Source organism: Dreissena polymorpha, chromosome 1 (assembly GCF_020536995.1).
Source record: "Dreissena polymorpha isolate Duluth1 chromosome 1, UMN_Dpol_1.0, whole genome shotgun sequence".
Taxonomy (NCBI): Eukaryota; Metazoa; Mollusca; class Bivalvia; order Myida; family Dreissenidae; genus Dreissena; species Dreissena polymorpha.
The window spans coordinates 170,425,961-170,446,603 of record NC_068355.1 but is presented as its reverse complement, the minus strand read 5'-3'; the positions used below and the strand labels follow the sequence as shown (position 1 = coordinate 170,446,603).

General features: G+C 34.5%; 1 protein-coding gene and 1 long non-coding RNA gene across 5 annotated transcripts in view; one reads left to right on the top strand and one right to left on the bottom strand.

Moving 5' to 3' along the window:
• Positions 1-351: 351 nt before the first annotated feature.
• On the bottom strand, positions 352-13,711 carry LOC127860572 (heat shock 70 kDa protein 12B-like). 3 transcript variants are annotated; one of them, XM_052398711.1, is made up of 8 exons: positions 13,620-13,711; positions 12,792-12,935; positions 6,301-6,471; positions 5,670-5,798; positions 5,281-5,505; positions 4,945-5,107; positions 2,829-3,049; positions 352-2,608 (listed from the first exon to the last, which is right to left on the bottom strand). In XM_052398711.1, the coding sequence occupies exons 2-8, from the start codon at positions 12,918-12,920 to the stop codon at positions 1,745-1,747; spliced, it is 1,902 nt and encodes a 633-aa protein (XP_052254671.1). In that variant the 5' UTR covers positions 12,921-12,935; positions 13,620-13,711; the 3' UTR covers positions 352-1,744. The 3 variants fall into 3 exon arrangements, with proteins under 3 accessions (XP_052254671.1, XP_052254662.1, XP_052254682.1); XM_052398702.1 differs by lacking the exon at positions 13,620-13,711 and adding an exon at positions 13,358-13,571; XM_052398722.1 differs by lacking the exon at positions 13,620-13,711 and adding an exon at positions 13,144-13,243.
• Positions 13,712-16,993: 3,282 nt separating this feature from the next.
• LOC127860802 (uncharacterized) overlaps positions 16,994-20,643 on the top strand; it is a 14,665-nt gene continuing 11,015 nt past the window's right edge. For both annotated transcript variants that reach the window (XR_008039929.1, XR_008039928.1), the window contains exons 1-2: positions 16,994-17,098; positions 20,481-20,550. This is a non-coding gene — a long non-coding RNA (uncharacterized LOC127860802). The remainder of the gene's footprint in view (positions 17,099-20,480; positions 20,551-20,643) is intronic.

The window sequence follows — 20,643 nt, the reverse complement described above, 5'->3', positions numbered from 1 at the left end:
TGAGCGCATGAGCGACGATGCACTTTTTGGAATGTTGATCAAAAGGTATTATCATGTGCGTCGCATGTTGTTAGTAAAATTAGTTTTTTTACCAATTTTACTTATTTATTTACCCATAACTTTTGACCCAGGGGACAGATCGAAATTCCGTCGCCGTCACAGTCGCACATTTGCTCATAGCTACCATGTGTGTTAGTTTCAAGGTTCTATTGCTAATAGCGTAGGAGAAGATAGTGGCCGAGCGGACGGACAGAAAGATGGAGACCAATACAATATCCCCACGCTTTTAACAAACGATGATTCTATAAATATCACGATCAGAAACATTACATAAAATCAAATTATAAAACATATACTTTGGTAGTTTAATATGAGTATCTTTGTTGGTACATCATGAAGTAACTTAAACATTGTTTAAGGCAGTATAGATGTCCATAACCATTATTAAAACACACAAACATTATACCAATAAAACGTGCAACTAAATGTGTTACGTTTTTGTGTTTACTAAGCATAAAAGGAAAGCTCAAAATGGTATACAATGCTTAGTGTTGTTTATTTATCTGATTAGACGCATATTTTGTATCACTGCCTTGATGGTCACTATGTAATCGTGAGGTTGTATAAAAATCACATTAATTATTTACACATTATTAAGTTAGAACCCATCATGCATATTCCAAAAAGCAGTCGGCACGCATACTTTGCTGTTAAAAGTTGTATAGTAAACCATATATACAGACACTTATGGGGACTAATGTAGTATTTAATGCTATATCATTGATTCAAAACCTTGGCAACTACTAACAGCAAATTTAAATTAATATATAACATGGTATAAAAAATGTTAAACACATACGTATCCAAAAAACTATATATACTATATTCACGATAATAATATTGTGTGTAACAGAAAAAACAACTTATTGTAAAACATTTGATAACTGTAACATATCGAATTTGAACTTACACCAATTGTATAAAAATTGTAATATATACATCAAAGTGATTACAAAGCATATAGTGCGAACTAGTTACTTTAAGCTATGTGCACAAGCTGAAAGTACAGGGTTGACTCAACAAATCACGAATCGTCCTAAGAATGCATAATGCTATCCTCATGGGCATGAGAGGATATGCACACCTTGGATACCTTAAGCTTCACATCATCGGTGAATTAAATCTCATGAACTAAAATACGTTTTATAAACCTATTAATTTGTAATTGTTTTTATTTAGTTTAAAACATACAACCATTAATAATGTTGTCAGACTGAAGAGAATCGTAAAGATTCCTAACTCAGACCTCATATCGATCGTTCGTTTGTAAAGACCGGGCGGGGAGAAATATAAAGATCGAGAACGAGAACTTTGGAGAAAAAAACAACAACAGAAGACTTGAAATATAAAAACAGTTAAAAAATGTATTTTGGCATATTCAACTACTGCTTTTAACAAATAGTGTTTGTTACCCTCATGCATCACTAGTACAGAAGGCTCACATAAAAAAACGCAATAAAAACTTATATTTGGATTGCAGTTTAAAACTGTAACACAACAAAAGACTGGGATAAAGCTATGAACAAAAGTTTATAATTCTAACTAAACAATTAAGAAAAATCATTAATATAAGAATTATGTACTTACAAAGCAGATGTGCATACAATAAAGAGTGTCCTTATGCTATCCGACATACCTGATGCCATAAACATCAATAAATGAAATTACTCGCATAACATTCATTTTATAATTTTAATTTTTTCTTGTATGTTTCTCCGCCATGACTTGTACCTTTAACCTCTAACTCCGTGCCTCCGAATCGCATGGCTACTGTAACTGCCTTTCTTGCCATCGGTTTAGCTACAGTTCTCGGAAAATCAACGTCGAACTGACCAACGAACTTACAACCTTCGTCAGTAATGTGATTGGGATCTGTTTTGTCGGAGGCAAAGACGTAGATAGTCGCCGACGTTTGGTCCTCATCTTCAGGGAAGTAATCCTTGTCGACAAACCATTCTCCAAGTTGTACAGCCTGACCGCGAGTAACGTGCTTCCGAAACGAATTATTTGCCCAAAGCCTTCCACCGTCTTCAAATCTGTGTTCAACGCTGTGTCTTTCTGAATTGAATTCCATTGTACACGACACGCCATACGTGTAAGGCAGTATCCGAGAAGTAATGATGTCCTCTTTATGTCCGAAAAGCACTGCACCGAGCAAGACGGCCAACTCAGTGTTATGTGGACGAACAACCGGGATGTTCTTTTCACCAAGTTCCTGTCTCAAGGCCTTTATCACATAGTTCGACATCGCAAAACCACCAACTGTTATCATCGCTGTAATAGGTAATTCCTTAATTTTTGGGGACGCAAGAATATTTCTTGTGAAAATCAGAATTTCTTCAACAACTTCATCAAACATTTCCTGTACGATTTTTATAGGAAAATATAGGCGCGAATTATTGAATTTTATATCGTTTCCCTTAATATGATCCTGTTTCAGAATTTCCGATATTGTTGTGTTTGATTTTCTTTCCCACAAACTTTTCAGTGACTCTGGAATTCTAAGTCGAAATCGTCGATTGTAATGTGGGTCACTGGGGTGTTTGACCTGTTAAATATTATATCGGTAAATTGTTGAAACAAATATATATTTATATTTACTACTTTCTTTATATATATATATAATTATGTTTTTGTTTTGATTAAACAGACTTATGAAAGCATAACTTATGTTATTATTATGAAACAGCTTTCTTATCTAACACGTTTTTAATTTTAGTCAAGGTTTAAATTAATGGATTGAATAATATCATATTTTACGTCCGTACATCTCGTTTTTGTTTTTCAAATTCCAGTCGAAGATCAAAGTAATCCATTTTATTGTCTCTCATAAATTCTTCGAACACTTCTTGGCCAAACAGGTCTTTCAGCATCATAAATAACTTGTCATCGATCCTCATACCGCCCCATGGTCCGCCACCTGACATCTGAACGTGTTCCAAATGTCCTCTTTCGCCAACGCGAATTGTTGTGACATCAACTGTACCTCCTAGATAATGAATATATTATGGTAGATTTCGTTTAATTGTGTTATTTTTAAATGATTAAACTAGAAAAGGTTAAATAAAGTATTACACCATGATGTACACAAATGAGTCCTGCATGATTGAATTACCGACACATTTAAATCATCATTTCGTTAGAGACCAAGGAAAAAGACGTTGAAACTGTAAAAAACTAATGCCCATTTAATACACTTAAGGGTGATGACCTTTTTAAAGTTTCCTTTTAATTGCTTGGGAAATGTAGTTTCCTCAACAAACCTAAAACATGTTACAAGACCACATAGACCGTCCTGCCTCCAATAAACTACATCTCAATTGCAAGTATAATAACCGATAATTGTTTTTGACGATGCTGCGAAGCAGCTCGTCTAAGTTATCATACAATGACACAATTCTTCACAATGGCGACCTATGTAAAAGACCGAGCCAGTCCGATTGAGATAGCTCGATTTTTTAATCAGTAAACCTCGCTGATTATCATTGATAAAGGTAAAGGAAGCTCAGCTATAAAAAGGACAGTATATTCTGGGGGAAAAAATCAATAATAGTTTGAAAACGTTAATTTTAAATCAGTTATATTCAATATATTATATTTTATAGATCAATGAAACAACTATGCATTTTCTGTATTGTATTTGACATTTGTCGTGATTCTGTGAATAACTTGCAAATGAAAACGTGTATAATTAACGTTTAACGCGATCGTGAGTGTAATAAAAACGAGTTATTTCGAACCTGCCATTTGTAAACGTTATAGCGAGTATGGTATATAAACAGCATTATAGCTGTACGACGTCTCTTATACGTGCTTCCTCATTTTGCATATTGAATAAACTTTTCAAACAGAAATTACAGAGCCACATCAGTGTACATACTATGTTTGATAATTCATTCGTTTGTTGGATATTGTTTGCTGTTTTAAACACATATTAGGTCATATCGCGGAGATTAAGTTAACCTTACCATGTTTACATGGGCGAACTCACGTATTCGAGTCGTATTCGACTATGTGTTCATACCTACTTTCGGGAATCATCATGAAATTATTGCCGTACTTAACGAACAAACATGCCTAAGCTTATTGAATTAGAGAAAAAACAATAATCAAAAGAGAAAAATTGTATGTTCATGCACATGGTCATATGAAATCACGTCAACAGAATATAAAGTTTGGTATGATATACATGTGAAATTAAAGAGCATGGTGTAAGGATGTAAAGTTTTGAATATATCTGCAACGTAACGTAATGTTATAACCCACAAACGTTTGAAATAGAAAGTTTTTTAAAGATAAGTGGTACAGAAAGTACACGTCGAATATCTTTTTAAAGATATTTCTTGTTATATTTGATCGATTATGTAACCCGCCTCCCAGTTTCGCTGAATGGGTCAAGTTCCCCATGGGTACCACTTCCCCGAACCCCCAAATTTTGTTTCGTACCCAAAAAATTTCGTACCCAATTTTTGTCGTACCCAATTTTTTTTCGTACTCATTTTTTTTCGCACCCAATTTTGTTTCGCACCCAAATTTTCTTTCGTTACTAAATTTTTTTTCGTACCCAATTTTTTTTGGCATAATTTTTGTAACCAAAATTTTCGTAACCGGTTTTGTTTCGTACCCAAAATGTTCGTGCCCAAATACACAATTGTGGTGATGTAGATAAACTTAAAATGATGCTTTTATATCCATCCTCTTCAAAAGCATCGTCCCACCAGTACTGTCAGTACTTTGATCTTTATTGTTTACCACTTGAAATACAATATATTAGAGTGATATGGTACAAACATATAAATCGATTAAACCTTCGCCTATTGGTATAAATACAGCAGTTTGTTCATTATTTTAATATGATTAATAACAAGATCAACGGTTTCTAACCTCCCATGTCCACCAACATGATCACAGAGTCCGGGGCCGCGATGTACTGCAGTTTGCCTCCATCGCCATCGATTTCAAGTTGTTGACGTGTGAGCTGACTGCAGTAGATGGCCGCACACTCCGGTTCTAGAGCAATCGTCAAGTGGTCTGCTTGAATTCCAGCCTTTAAAGCGATAATAAACGTCAGAGCTTTAATTTGTGTAAAAACAGAGATCAACATGACGCATTAAAACAATGCAATAACGTTTTAATATAATTGGTACCATATATAAACGATATTATACTTTTTAAACATTTTATACATGGTACCGTTACAAGATAAAATTAGGTTCCTACCACTTCCGTTGCCGCCTTTCTCATCAAACCTTTTGCACGGTCAGTCCATATAGCCGGGATTGTGATCACCCATTTCGTATCATCTTCTATGTATGGAAGTCCTGCTTCTTTAAGATTGTTTATGGCGTGGTCCTTCATGAATTTCATGGACTTTCCAAACACCAATAAAGCTGGCAGATGACGACCATATGCGTCTTCCACTGTGGTATTTGCATCTAAAGAACTCTGTAACAGTTTATCGTTGTTTCCTATTTTGTTGAATACTTATTCAATTAAGCAAATAGTCTTTTGCACACAAGCATATAAAATATAAATTTAATATTAAACCGTGTAGCATGCCCTATGCATATTAGAAAAGGTATTCTATTAAGCCGTATTGAACTACTCACGGCATTCGCATAAAGCACCATCTTGAACCCTCGAAAGAAGTACCAGTTCTCCCAGTCGTCTTCTTCTTCATCGAGTGTGCTGAATCTCATGTCTGCGTCAAAACCAAACTCGGCCACCGACATGTCAGGCTGTGTTATAACAATACATGTGTTGCGATTTTAACACTAATGGCGTTTATTATAACCTTAGCAGGTTAAAGCTAAATTGACAAACGCGCATACATTCTCTTATAGTCTCATTATTTTAGGCAGCATACAACAAACCGATAATAAGATTTGAGACAAAATGACTAACGAATTCATTTGTTCTTATTACGTTCAAGTTGACGAACATAATGTAACTTATATCCGCAAGGACACTGCTCAGTGTTTGACAAACTTACCGCCGAAACCGCTTTACTGAGAGTGTATGTATACTTATTTGAGTATACAAGGCTTGAAATGACAACAAAGCTTTAATAAGTATGGTTATCAAATTTTTTGCAAATGTATTCTTATATAAAAACAACAAAAACACTAAGCAACGTAACTTGAAATGAAATATATAAAATATGGCTATGAAAAAGGTGGCCATTAGAATAGTTTAATAAGGTAATTTTAAATGTTGAAACTATATTAAATATGTTCGTACTTTCAACAACAACGCAGTAAGGGTTTTGTAGCAGCAGAGTCCACCCTCGGACCATTTCGTGTTTTTGCGGATATCTAGACGATCTCGCTCGAAGTCCGCCCGCAACTGCGAAGCGTACCCACTCGCGTAAGACCCGAAATCGATCGCTATCACCAGGCGCGGGTCGGGGGACTGATAAAAATATTCAAGCTTCTATTTATATGGATTAAAATTACCTAAACATTGCTTTGTAAGACGTCGGCTACATACATGTGAACAATTATACGCTATATTGACTTAGCTTATAAAGCTATGTATTAGAAGCGTATAATAAAACAGTTTTAGATTATAATTACACCTGATGGTTTTGGGTTGTATTATTATTTATTTCCCTCTGTGTGTTGGGTTCAAACTAATATACGTTGTCCACAGTTAACCAATATGAAGAGTATGTGCGAATTTCTATAAAATGTTTTTAACTAGCTAGTAAACAACTGCATTGAGTTTGTGAAATGCTTTCATTAAAGGAGTTCATTGATTTTAGGTGCTGTCATCTATAATTTCTTCAATTGAGAATATCGCCTTTTTAACTAGCTTGCACCAACAATTTTGACACGTTATGTCGCTAAAATTGTTCTCAATAATAATTAAAAAAATGAAAACTGTCGTAACGTGGAAACATCGGCACCAAGTAAACAATTATCTTTAAACAGTCATGTACGATTGCAAATAGCGTATATAAAAACATGTTTTAAATATACCAAAATTTTTTTATTAACTTGTATATTCATAATTAATACCTGTTCTACTGGGACATGATGGTCGCTATGTGTGTACGAGGTAATCAATTACGTTTAACAATTAAGATAAGTTGCAGATAGGATCATTGAACGCGTTTCAATAATAAATCATAGTTATTCAGAATGTATCAAAACTGTAATTTATGAATAATAAAACTTAACACTACATTATTTATGACTTTAAAGAATTTATTAAGATTATCGGTGACTTACAACGCACGCTATCGTTTGTGCAGTATAAAATCATAAGCTTCTTTACTAGAGTGTATGTTTGTGTATTCCAGCTAATGTAAAACCGATAAAGTATATACATATAATTGTTCAACAATATGTATAATTTTCACCGGATATACATAGTGTATCATTACGTAGCATTGCTACACGATTGTTTTCAGCTTTTTGTAAACATCAATTCATTTATTCAAAGGTATAAATGAGACCAAAGCAAAACATGATCAACATGGTTCAGCAAAGAAGCATTGAATTGTGTAAACCAACTTAAGAAAATTAAGAAATTGTGTTATAAAGGATTTTAATACGCCAACAAATTATTCGCTTGAAAAATTCACATTAAATGCGTCTATAGCTGGTAAGTTTTTTTTATCAATGCAGAAAATGTCTGAATATCGACACTGACTAAGATTACTTCAAATATGTGGTGAATTAACACTGACAATATTACATAATTGTAAATAATATAAAAAAAATTTAATTTCAACAAATATTATATATATATATATATATATATATATATATATATATATATATATATATATATATATATATATATATATGGTTGAGAAAAAATATTAAACACCAACGAATGAATCTTTCTAAAACACTGGATCCAAAACGGATGCAAGAACAGAAAGCAGTAATAATAAATTGGAGAAATATGCTGTTCAAACAGTGCTAATTACATATTTTATACATATGCCCTAGCGCTTTCGACTTTTCGTCTTCATCAGGGGCTTGTCAACACAGATATGGTTGTACATGCAATATTGGACAGTGGAAAGTTCTAAAAATAGATAATTCAAAATTGATTGATCGAAACTCACCGATAAAAACGTGCACTCGCCTAGAGCCGTGTCCGTATTGTTACAGGCTAATTGAATGTTCGTAGTGATTTACAATAGACTGGCTCCAGACTCATTTTAGCAATGAGTCACGCAGAAAACATTTGACATCTGCCAAAACACAACCCTCTAAAATATGATGTATGTGTTTTGAAACATGACACATAATGGAGTCTTCAAAACACATACATCATATTTTAGAGGGTTGTGTTTTGGCAGATGTCAAATGTTTTCTGCGTGACTCATTGCTAAAATGAGTCTGGAGCCAGTCTATTGTAAATCACTACGAACATTCAATTAGCCTGTAACAATACGGACACGGCTCTAGGCGAGTGCACGTTTTTATCGGTGAGTTTCGATCAATCAATTTTGAATTATCTATTTTTAGAACTTTCCACTGTCCAATATTGCATGTACAACCATATCTGTGTTGACAAGCCCCTGATGAAGACGAAAAGTCGAAAGCGCTAGGGCATATGTATAAAATATGTAATTAGCACTGTTTGAACAGCATATTTCTCCAATTTTTTATATATATATATATATATATATATATATATATATATATATATATGTATAGACATAATAGACGTCTTATATTCTACACACATTAACGCACTTGTTCAATTTCTACGTTTTGTGAAGATAGTCAGAATATACTATATATTATGTGTAAGTAACGTTTGAATTTAACACTACTTTAAAATGTGAAAATCGTCTTTGTTGAGCAATAGAGGTTTTACTCATGGATTAGATATTTGTAAGTGACTGTGTACGAAGAATGTACGGAAATACGTGTTGCTTGCTAATGTATGAATTTTGTGTGCAGATCTATGTGATCTGTCGCATGGGTTCTTGTAAAATAAGAACATTAATTATATAATTTATTAATTATTAACAAATAGCGCGCACTAATGCATGGTAGAAAATTAATTAAATGTGTGTTATATTATCTTAATTGTACTGTTTTATTTTAATGTATGATCATTAAATTTAAATGCAAATATTCGGCGGTGTAATCACTACAGTGGTTCCAATCCAGCATAATTTAAACATGTACACGTTTAACACAGTTTATATTTACTAGCAATTAGTGATGCTGAGACGGCGTGATGATGAAAAAGTATATAGATATATTTTATCGTTTTAGATCGTCCGTTCGGTAAAAACTTGATGGTTGATTTACGAATTGAAATTAATGTGTATCAGTGGTTATCTGTTACTTTATCAAGGTTGTAACATACAAGCAAATTATCATTTTATTTTCGTTATCTCGCACACAGTCTCTCGTGACATTTTAGTACAATTGATAATTAATAACATATGCATTAAATTCATCATCAACATATGTAATGCCAAAAAAGGTTCGTAATGGGTTATTCCTTTCTGGATTTCTTCAAACAGAAGTCAAAGCCGTTGCCTATAAAAACCTTTAAAGTTAACTGGTAGTAAGTAACACATTCAAAATCACATTTGTTACGAGAACATATATCTTTCTTTATTTTCATCCATACTATTTCAAAGCTATTGGGTACTACAATAGATAAATAACATTTCAATTTCTCGTGGAAATAAACACTCAAGCCGCAAATCAAACGACATGTTTCTTTTTGCATAACATTGATTAATGAAAAGAGTTTACCAATGTATTCATGTATTACGAAGTATAATATGTTGTATTTAGGCTTCACTGAAGCCATAGAGATGCGAGTGTCTCTTCTTGCTTAAGTCGTCTCGTTCGTCTGCCGTTGCCTCCCATTCGCTAGTTAAGCTTTTTGTGCCTGACACTAAAGCTGTTATTTCCGAGCACTGATCACAACTAATTTTAAGAGATGGATTGGTATCCTTTATATTAGGTTTTATAGTTCAATTTTCCGCTGTTTGTTAACTGTATCAGAATGCATGATCAACGGGGTTCACTTGGGGTTTACACACGGGCTAAACAGAATGTCAACACTTTATTTGTGCAAATATCTTAAGTTATTGAAATACATTTGCAGAAATCTTAAGTGCAAACAAGGCAGTTTTTCTGACAGTTTTTTTCCGATATCTTAAGATTAAAGAATACATAATTGAATACGACTGAACTCGGTGCCAAAATAACATATAACGTGCATCATAAAAGTGTTTATGAATGCTGTACACATCAAATGTTTGGACAAGAACACAGTCTTAGTTAATATAATAATTCCGATGTATTTTGCATTGCAATAAATAGTATAAATAACTGTCGTTACTGCACTTGTTGAAACATCCCTTAACGTTAATATGAACCACAGATAGGGATCCTACACCATTTGAATGACTGTGTATGGTGCTTACGATGTCGTTAAGTCCATCGTGTTTATTATGTCTACCAGTTGTTCGACTTCATACGATATTTCGATCCATATTGTAATGAACGTAATACCTTTTATGATTTAAGTCAACTACGGGGGTGTTTCTTTAGCAAAGAACACAGTTCTGATTCCGTGTGGGGTCTTAGATATATTCATTAGGAGGAATAGCTTGATGATGTGGGGTAAGGACTATTAAGTTGGATGGGTAGTATGGACTGCTTTGTGATAGGGTGGCAGGTAAGATATTCAATGTGTAGCCGCTGCTGAAGTCATTGCATGAATGCCAGTTTGGGTCTTTTTGGCTCGCCAACAGAATCTGCCTCTTTAAAGCTTGATCATTTACATAGCTTGGGGCTACCTCTTCTTTGTACTTTTGTTTTTTACCATTATTGTGCCCTTGTTCTTGACCTTTTTTTCTTGTCGGTTTATGTAGCGATATTGGTTGTAATAGGGATACTTGATGAATGCTGATTGATTAAACTGACAACCTCTGAGATAAATATCAAAGTAGTTATGATATTTATTCAATCAATTGTTCACTGTTCCTCAACAGTCATGATGTGTACAATGTTCAAACCTTTCTAAAGTAATTTCTGTTTCTAACTATATAACTGCTTAACTACACAGAACACGGGCGTACATACATTTGCTTATAAATTCTTCTTAATTAATTAATAAATTATGTTATATTGTTTTATGCGTGTGTACGCCTTTTTTTCAGCATTATCATATGTATCGAATTTCTCCGTTGTGCACATATTTCTTTAATTTACGAAGGCGCAAAGAAGCACACAGCCATCTGAACCGTAGGCGGACAAGAACACAATTAGTTGAATACACTAAATAACGATATAAAGGAAAACCGGCATTGTTTTTTAATCTTGAAACCGTTAATCAATGTTAATCAATTTTCGAACAAACATTAATGTATTTGACTAACGGCCACATTCCAGTACTACTGGTAAGTTATTTACCATATTACAAATTTAATTAAAACAAGAGTTCTGCCGTCGGAGACATATGCCCCCCCCCCCCGAAACAGGGCTTTGAACTAGTGACCCCAATTTCAAAAGGGGTCATCTTCTTTCTAAACCAAGACCAATGCACATGTAAGAATCAAGCCAATCGGTCGACTCGTTGACGAGGTATTGCTCAGAAACGATTTCCTACTTAATTTAACAATGACTATGACCTTTGACTTAGTAACTCCATTTCAGTAGGGGTCATCTACTGTCCAAGTCCACTGCAAATGGGAAGAATCAAGCCAATCGGTCTATTTGTTTAGGAGTTATTGATCGGAAACGATTTTCACACTTATTGTGACAATGCCATTGACTTTTGACTAAGTAAACCCAATATCAATAGGGTAATCTACAGTCCAATGCCGATGCACATGTAAAGTGTTGATGAGTTATTAATCGGATTTTCACACGTATTTTAACAGTAGCTTTGACCTTTGGTCTAGTGACTTCAATTTCAATAGAGGTCATCTACTTCCTAAGGCCAAAGCACAAATAAAGTAACAAGCCAATCATTTAATTCGTTGACAAGTTATTAATTAGAAAAAAAACTGGCATTCCGACAGACAGACAGACCGACCAACAGACCGACCGACATCCAGCAAAACGAAATATGCCCATACAGTTATTGACTAACACAAATCGACGGTTACCGAATCATAAAAACTAAAAGGTTATCAAGTAGAAGTCAACTTCGAATTTAGTGATTGATAAGAAAACAAGCATGGTTACCAAAAGAGACGCCTCTAGAGATACTTGATTGACTGACTTATACAATTAAATCATAAATACCCCGTTATACTAAACTAGCCGTGAGCGGTAATTCGATCTAGCGCACCTTGGTATTTGGATGCGTAATGTTTCGACGTGCGTTGACTTATGCTATTTTTACCGCTTGGAGTATTATTTCTTAAGTGATGACACTGTATAAATAAGATCACCATGTAACATTTTCCAATTCGTTTTTGGTGCAGACGTGTCTGACATGAGCGCAATTATGGACATGTCTTTATTTTATGTTCATTTCTTATTTTAGGGGAGGGGTTGTTATCGGTTGAGAGATGCACATATAATAATTATTTATTAAGTTTTCAAAGTGTTAATACGATATATGTTGACGATATATTCATCGTGTACGCGGTAAACACGATTTATCAGGATAGTACAATAGTCTACGACCCATTTTGTTTTATCCAAAACTCATATTTAGATTCATACTTTTATTTTACCAAAATGTGCAACACTACTTATACGTACATATTATCATACACTTACTATTTCCAAACTCTCTATCGCGAGACTACTCTGGTTGGGTGGAGCGGCCCTTAACGTCTGTTGACCTCTATCAATAGACTGTTCAGGGGTCCGGGGGGCCAGTTGAGGGCTCGGTGAAGAACTCGCCATGGCTGCAGCTGCTCACTTTCACAACACATAGGTAGCAAAAGTTGATATAACTTCTTATTGCTTACATAAAGATATTGAACTCCGGTAACAGAAATATAGTATAAAAACCACCAGCATATAAGACTTGTAATACGAAATACTGAAAAACGGTTGATATTATTCCAATGCCTTTTCATAAATATTTTCATGTGCTTTAACGAATGAACAATTTAAAATCACCCACAATTTTGTTTCTGCATTCATACTTTCCGGTATTCAAACATATTATATCAAATACGGTATCTTCTAATGTACACGTACGTTAATTGATAGCTCTATCTTCGACTTAAAGAGAAAGTTAAAAATGGAATATTACATTTAATGCAACTATATTATTTTAACATTCATCAAGTTAATTTATAAAAAAAACATGTTATTAATTATAACAATGCAAATACATTTCCTCCATCCGCTTTATAAACATGTATGTTTTCAATACGTAATAACATAGTATATGGCTGACTTGTTACGGTCAGCGGTAGGTTGTATTATGATATTTAAATTTTGCATTACGAATAAAGAAAAAAATCATGAACGAAATGCCGTTTCTTTAAAAGAAATCAATTTGATATAGTTAATATTTTTACGAGTTTTGAAAAAGAAACAATGCGGTTAAGTTTACAATACAAATATAAATTAAAATAAAATATATTTACGCACATAGGCTATACTCCATAGGCCACTGAGATAAACATATCTGAGTTGTCAAATCTATTTTTAGAAAGAAACCAGTACTGATAAAACTCCGGTTACTCGGTATATTCGTATGAATTTACATTATTTTTTATTTGGTCAAATGAAATTGTCATAAGCGCTATAATATAAAACATTTAATTTAACACACTATTTATGAAAATATAATACTCTATTCAATATTTGAGTTATCTGATATGTAACTTTCCAATTTGGACTTCACCCCTTTTTCAAGAAATGTCAGCCAACGTATCTGAGTAGATGTTCATTAAAATCATCCCCTTACCCTTACCCAAACCCAACTCTTCATTAGTAAATTATTCTTTTTAACTTCTTGACGAATCATTGCATGGTTATAATATATAAATTTGTGACGCCTTGACTGAGGTAAACCCTAGCTTACTCGTAAAAATATTGACATAGTCGAATGACTGTTTGTTTCCGTGCGACAGTTCTGGACTTTATTCTCGAAATTCGAAGACACTTAACATGAAATATCAAAACATGGTTCAAAAAGTCATATTGTCAGGTCGTTCCGATTGAATGATTTCTCGGATAGTTTTTTTAGATTTTTAATTCGTTGTTTGATTGTTATTGGTATGCAGAATGTGTGTACCGAATTATTTATCAAAATCAAACACGCTAACAGGCAACCTTCTTAATACAGGGGTATACACGCAGAGGCATATTGCGGTCCGTTGATCTTTAAAGTAGTTTTTTGTCCCCTGCCGATTTCACCGGAGGGGACATATGGTTTTCGCTCTGTGTGTCTGTCTGCCTGTGAGTCTGTCTGCCACACTTTTCTGGGTCCTGCGATAACTTTAAAAGTTCTTCATATTTGTTCATGAAACTTGAAACATAGATAGATTGCAATATGGACATTATGCACGTCATTTCATTTAGTTCATACGTCTTAGCTTCTGGTTGCTATTGCAACAAATATATAACATATATGGGCGATATATCTAAAATCGCGATGTATGTTGATTCGCGGCCATTTTTGTTTTGATTCGAAATCTCGCGAGAGGTCACGGGTCGGTGATTTTAGTGACGTCACATTTACTACAAAGTGTACTCGATCGTATTTGCTGTCAAAAATAAAAACATGAGATTTAAACAGGTATTTATCACTAGGTCTTCGTAGATGTACCAAAAATTTTTTTTGTTATACCCATTTACATTACCATGGATATACAATATTTTCTTTGTTTATCAATAACTTTTTTTGACGTTTTACATGTCGGCTGCAAGTGTTTACGTCCATGAATGAAAGTAACGTGACTGAAATTTTATAGTAAGGCCAAGAATATCAAAATACATGGTTTTTGAAACTCACACCTGTAACACCATTTGTTTTAGAAACACCCACAGCCTATAAGGAAAAAATATCGACTTTATTCACCATCTTCTTTGATAAATGCTTTCAAAGCAGTGAAAGATGATGGACTGTCCGTTCTCAGAGCATCCAAGACTTATATGGTGCCAGAAAACACACTCAGGGACAGGGTTTTGGGGAAAGTTGACCCATAAACAGTTGTAATGGGGAAGGTCCCATTGTTTGATGAATTTGAAGAGGCCCAAATTGTAAACCATTTCAAAGACATGGCTGATTTAGGTTATGGTTATACACAGTAGGAGTGTATTGATGTTGCTTCACAGTTTGCTGTGCAGTTGGGTAAGAGGACAGTTGACACACCCCTCTCCATGATGTGGATGAAAGGGTTTCTAAAGAGATGGCCAGAAATGAGGGTCGTTAAACCAAGAGCACTTGATCATGTGAGGGCCAAAATGGCGAGTGAAAAGATTGTGTCTGACTTCATTGAAAATTACCAGAAATGTTTACAGAAGCATGATCTCCAAGATAAGCCCCATTTGCTTTACAATATTGATGAGAAGGGTGTATCAATTGATCACAAGCCACCATACATAGTAGCTAGTTCTAACTATCCTGCGCAAGCTGTGACCTCTGGCAAAGGTAAAACAGTTACAATCATTGGCGCTGGCAGTGCAAGTGGTACAGCAGTTCCACCATTCTTTGTTTTCCCGGGCAAGCGGATGAACAGTGACTTGTGGAAAGGGGCATCACCAGGAGCCAGTGGAACAATGTCAGAAAGTGGTTGGTTTAACACCCAGGTTTTCATTAAGTATCTGACCAAACACTTCATACAATTTATGCCTGGCAGGTGTGAATCCAAAATTATGTTGCTTTTAGATGGTCATAGGTCCCATGTATCATTCATTCTGGCAGAGTGGGCAAAGGAGAATGGTATAATTTTGTATGTTTTACCAGCCCACAAAAGCCACCTGCTCCAACCTCTAGATGTAGCCTGTTATTGCCCGTTCCAGCGGATGTACCATTCGCGATGCCACAAAATTATCCGTGAGACATCAGCTGCCATCACTCAGTATAATGTTTGTGATATCGTCTGCCACGTTTATCACAAAGCATTGTCAGCAGAAAACCTTCAAGTTGGCTTTCGCAAAACAGGACTGTTCCCCCTAAATAAGGATGCAATTCCCAGGGAAAGTATGTTTCCAGCCCAAGTGTATCATTCAGATGACACTGATGATTCTGATTTAACTGTAAAGGGAGGGCTACAAATTGGACCTGAAAATGAACACACCAGCACTTTTTTTGAAACTGTAGAACAAAAAATAAGATCAGTATAAAAATCAAAAAGCTAAGAAACCAAGGAAAACGGTTAGCAGACTGGTGTCTGGAAAAGAACTTACCAGTAATGAGGTAATGGAGGCCATACAAAATCATGAACAAAATCAAAAACCTACCTTGAAAAAATCTCAGGAAACACAAAAAGATAAGCTCGCAGTAAAAAAAGTAAGCAAATTGTTGCAACAACAGCACCTAGTCCAGTAGCAGGCCCATCTTGTGTTGACAGAGCAGTGGACTGTTCCAGTATCAGCAGTGACAGTGATGAGGCTTCTGATGAAAAATGTTGTGTTTGTCACAGATTCCAACCAAAGGAACTGTCCGGCTGTATTTCTCTGACATTTGTTAAGTGGGTGCAGTGTGATGGTTTAAAAAATGGCATCCCATGCAAGCACTGGACACACCTAACATTCTGCACACCTATAAGGTGTGTCAGAAGGGGTGACAAATTCCTGTGCTGTCATTGCAATAGTAATGAAGAATAGTTAAAGTCCAACAAACGCTTTTTTTGTAAATATGTTAAATTGTGTTGAATTGTGTTGACACATTTTAATTATTGTACAGTTGACACTTTTTATATGACTAATTAACATTACAACCCAATTACTCAATTGTATCGGCCTAAATAATAAACTGTGTGAATGACGTCAGAGGTCGCGACCTTACATTCATCTGTTAAAATGGCGGAGACTGTAAACATGTTATGGATTAGATAGCGCGAGTTGCAGGAAATAAATATGCTCCATTTACTAGTGTAATATTGGTTTCTTTCAACAAGGTAAGTTATGCAATGTTTTATTGTTTGTTCGTTGCTAATTTTAATACAAAACATTAACACCGCGAATCAATATACATCGAGGATATATACGTTGATTTTTAGCGAGGAAACACATGGGATAACAATATATATATATTCTGACAATGGTGGAGCAGATAGGGGACATACATTGCTTGGCAATAGTCTTGTTATCTCATATGTGTTCCTCGCTAAAAATTAACGTAAATATTGATAAAGTGCGCAATCCGAAAGCATATGCATGAACTTATAAATACAGAGTACAGTCATGTTTATAAACAAGTCAACGCTGTCTCAAGTGTTAAAATTTAGAGGTGAAGGTGTCTTAATGACACAATTAAAGGATCGTATGCCATTCAAGGAAAGTTGCGATAAGTATACGGTCAAACAGCGAATATTATTCATTTCGTATATGATTTGTGCGGATAGACAAACAGAAAATGGTTCTCTACAAAATGAGAAAGCCATTCAAGTGTCGGTATTTTTTTTAAACTTGCCATACCTGCACACACAAGTATTATAGTGCACCTGATCCATATAAATTTTTGTGTCGCCTGACTGTGGTCAGGGGACATATAGGTGTTACTTTTTGGCGGTGTCGGCGGCGTCCGCGGGGGCGTCACACTTTTCGAAAAAGGCTCATAACTTCTGTGTCCCTTCAGATATTGCTTTCATAGTTGGTATGCATATGTATCTGGATAACACCATTCCATGCGCATACAATTTTTTATCCCTGATACCTTGACCTTGAACTTGAGGTCAGCGTTTAGGTTTCGAAATATGCGACCGCAATTCGAAAAACGCTCATAACTACTGTATCCCTTCAGATATTACTTTCATATTTGGTAGGCATGTGTATCTTAACAACACCTTTCTATGCGGATGAAATTTTTGAACTTTGGGTCCGCGTTCAGGTTTCAAAATCTGCGACCGCGGTTTGCAAAAAAGCTCATAACGTCTGTGTCCCTTCAGATATTGCTCTCATATTTGGTACGCATGTGGACAAGACCTATCCATGTGCATACATGTTTCGACCCCATGTGACCTTGACCTTGAACTTAGGGTCCGCGTTTAGATTTCGAAACCTGCGAACGCGACCCCAAAAAGATAAATGACTTCTATGTCTTGAGCTTTATATTTAACATTTTGATAATAAAAATAATTTAATCTTTGGTATGTGTGAACTTTGACAGCTGTAAAGATGTTGATGACCTAAAAACGTACTACAGCCACCTCAAACATGTGCTGATAGCAGTTTAGAATTTTAAGAGAATTCACAAATTATAACACAAAGGAGGGCATATTGCGTTTAGTCAGTCTGTGTTTTATTGTCTGTTTGCTATTAGATTTACGATATTCAAACAAAATTACTTTCGTCATTAATTTAAAAAGAGTTTTGCTTATTCAATATATTACTGAATAGAACAAAAAAGGGTAAAAGTTTGATTGTAACAACATTAAGAATAAATGTCCATCCCCGATATAATAGTAAACAATTTACACAGGTATGCTACCATCAGGCGACACATCAAACTCGCGGAGTTCCCGTAGTAAATGAAAAACAGTGCGAAAATATTGTAAACAAGCAGGCATTTAAATGATAATTGTATATTATTCGTGTATATGGTGCCTCAGAAAGTTGTAATTATGTTGATCGGAAAGATATTGCAATAAAATCGAAATAAGGATACTTACTTTTTAAAATTTACATTGCGATGCTATCAAGTTAAAGTTCATTTTAAAATGTTTCTTAAATTATTTCTAGAGCAAGCGTTACCTTTGGGCATGCCTTTCAGCCGCTTTAAATCCCTGCTGCATTGAATTGCCCGTTCCAGTCGGGAACCCCAACTTAAATAATTAGTTTATGTTTAATGTCGTTACATATGTAAAACCGTATATAGCAAAGGCAAATAAACTAGCGGTAAAAAATTTAATTCGCTGATAATATTTCAAGAATTTCATTATTTATTTATAATTTATGTGAAAGCACCGTATCTGAGTGTCTGCATTTATTCGTGATTTAATAATAGTTCTGTTATGGAAAAACTATCGATAATAAATAGCAGGTACTAAAATGTTGTTGGGTGAATATAACTTAAGCAAATATTTAATTCCTTTTTGGATTTTAACAGTTTACTTCCAATAATAAAACAGATACAATGCATACGTGTAACAAAACTTTACTGTGCTTAAATCGGCGTCGATTTCTCAAATCGATTTACTTACATATATTACATGCGTTAATATTATTTATAAACTTATATTATGCATTTTATTGAAGGATTGTTTGAATTTAGAAATGTGTGTAAAAAGAATTTTTTTAATCAATCACACATTATTCATTGAATGACTCGCTATGTGATGTTTGTGTATTATGTTCTTTGTAGTTAAGGAAAGTTAATACGATCAGTGGAGGTATTCCCAGATAATAAACTTAACTAGAGTAGTATTCAATTCAAATAATTTATAGCATAAAAATCATCCAGGTACACAAGGCATTACACTGCTAGGAAATCGCCATTAGTTAGTGCTGATAACACAAATAACACAAGGTTGGAATTGTACCAGATGCACCTAAACCATCAGTATCGGCGAATATTTGGTCCCTTTTATTTTCAATTAAGTAAACAATATTTGATTGTAATTTGATTTTTGTATCATCCATCGTTCATATTCATCTGTTCGTTTAAGATTGCGAGAATACAACGTTTAGATAGCACTCGTATATTATAACTTTATTCAGATTATTATCGCATAATAGTATCACACCTGAAAGCATCATAGACGTATGCGTGTAATAACGTTGAAACTACATTAAGATATATAAAGTTAACAAAGCCCTGCAAATTAACGTTTAGTAGAGTGGCTGCGTATTAATTATTCAGGTGTAGTGTATCACAGGGTCAAAGCTACATTGCATGACCCTGTACAAACCAGCGAAAGCGCTGAACAGACTCCTGTAGATCGGTAACGTTACCATGTTCAAGTGAACTGTACACGTATTTTCAATGAAGTTAATTGCTTAAATATAACTGTATGCACTATTGTAACTGACAACTGAAATACAACTAGGATTTTTGTGTGTTTTGTGTTTTAAATGCGATAGCTATGATCCCCAAATATCATAAATGAATTACATGGTATTAACCATTTAGTATGGTAAATATAGAATCGCAACCTAGTTTTTGGGTGATTAATTTAGTCATCTTTCAAACATAATGAAGCTCGGAACAACAACGATAAAGCGAAGTGTATGTACTGCTGCTTACATGAAATGATATATTGATTGGCGTAACTACCCTGCGGCTACTTTCACTCATCAAATACTGAACCTCTAAAATATATGTTTTAGTGAATATTTCAGAAATGCAGATTGGAGACACTTTGTTTCACGAACAGAAGATGTTCAGAGTCAGAATTGCTTGAAGTTAACGGTAATATAATAACTAAATAATACACGCAATATACTAATTATTTTCATAACTATGAAATACTATTCATCAGAGGAGTAAAATATGTGCACGGAA

What these genes read in the sequence shown, in the direction of transcription:
- LOC127860572 (XM_052398711.1), bottom strand. Translation starts at nt 12,920, where the DNA reads ATGGCGAGTTCTTCACCGAGCCCTCAACTGGCCCCCCGGACCCCTGAA. An exon ending in CGATAGAGAGTTTGGAAATA is followed by an intron (nt 6,472 to 12,791) that starts GTAAGTGTATGA and finishes TATTTTTATCAG; the next exon opens with TCCCCCGACCCGCGCCTGGT. An exon ending in TTACTGCGTTGTTGTTGAAA is followed by an intron (nt 5,799 to 6,300) that starts GTACGAACATAT and finishes GTTATAACACAG; the next exon opens with CCTGACATGTCGGTGGCCGA.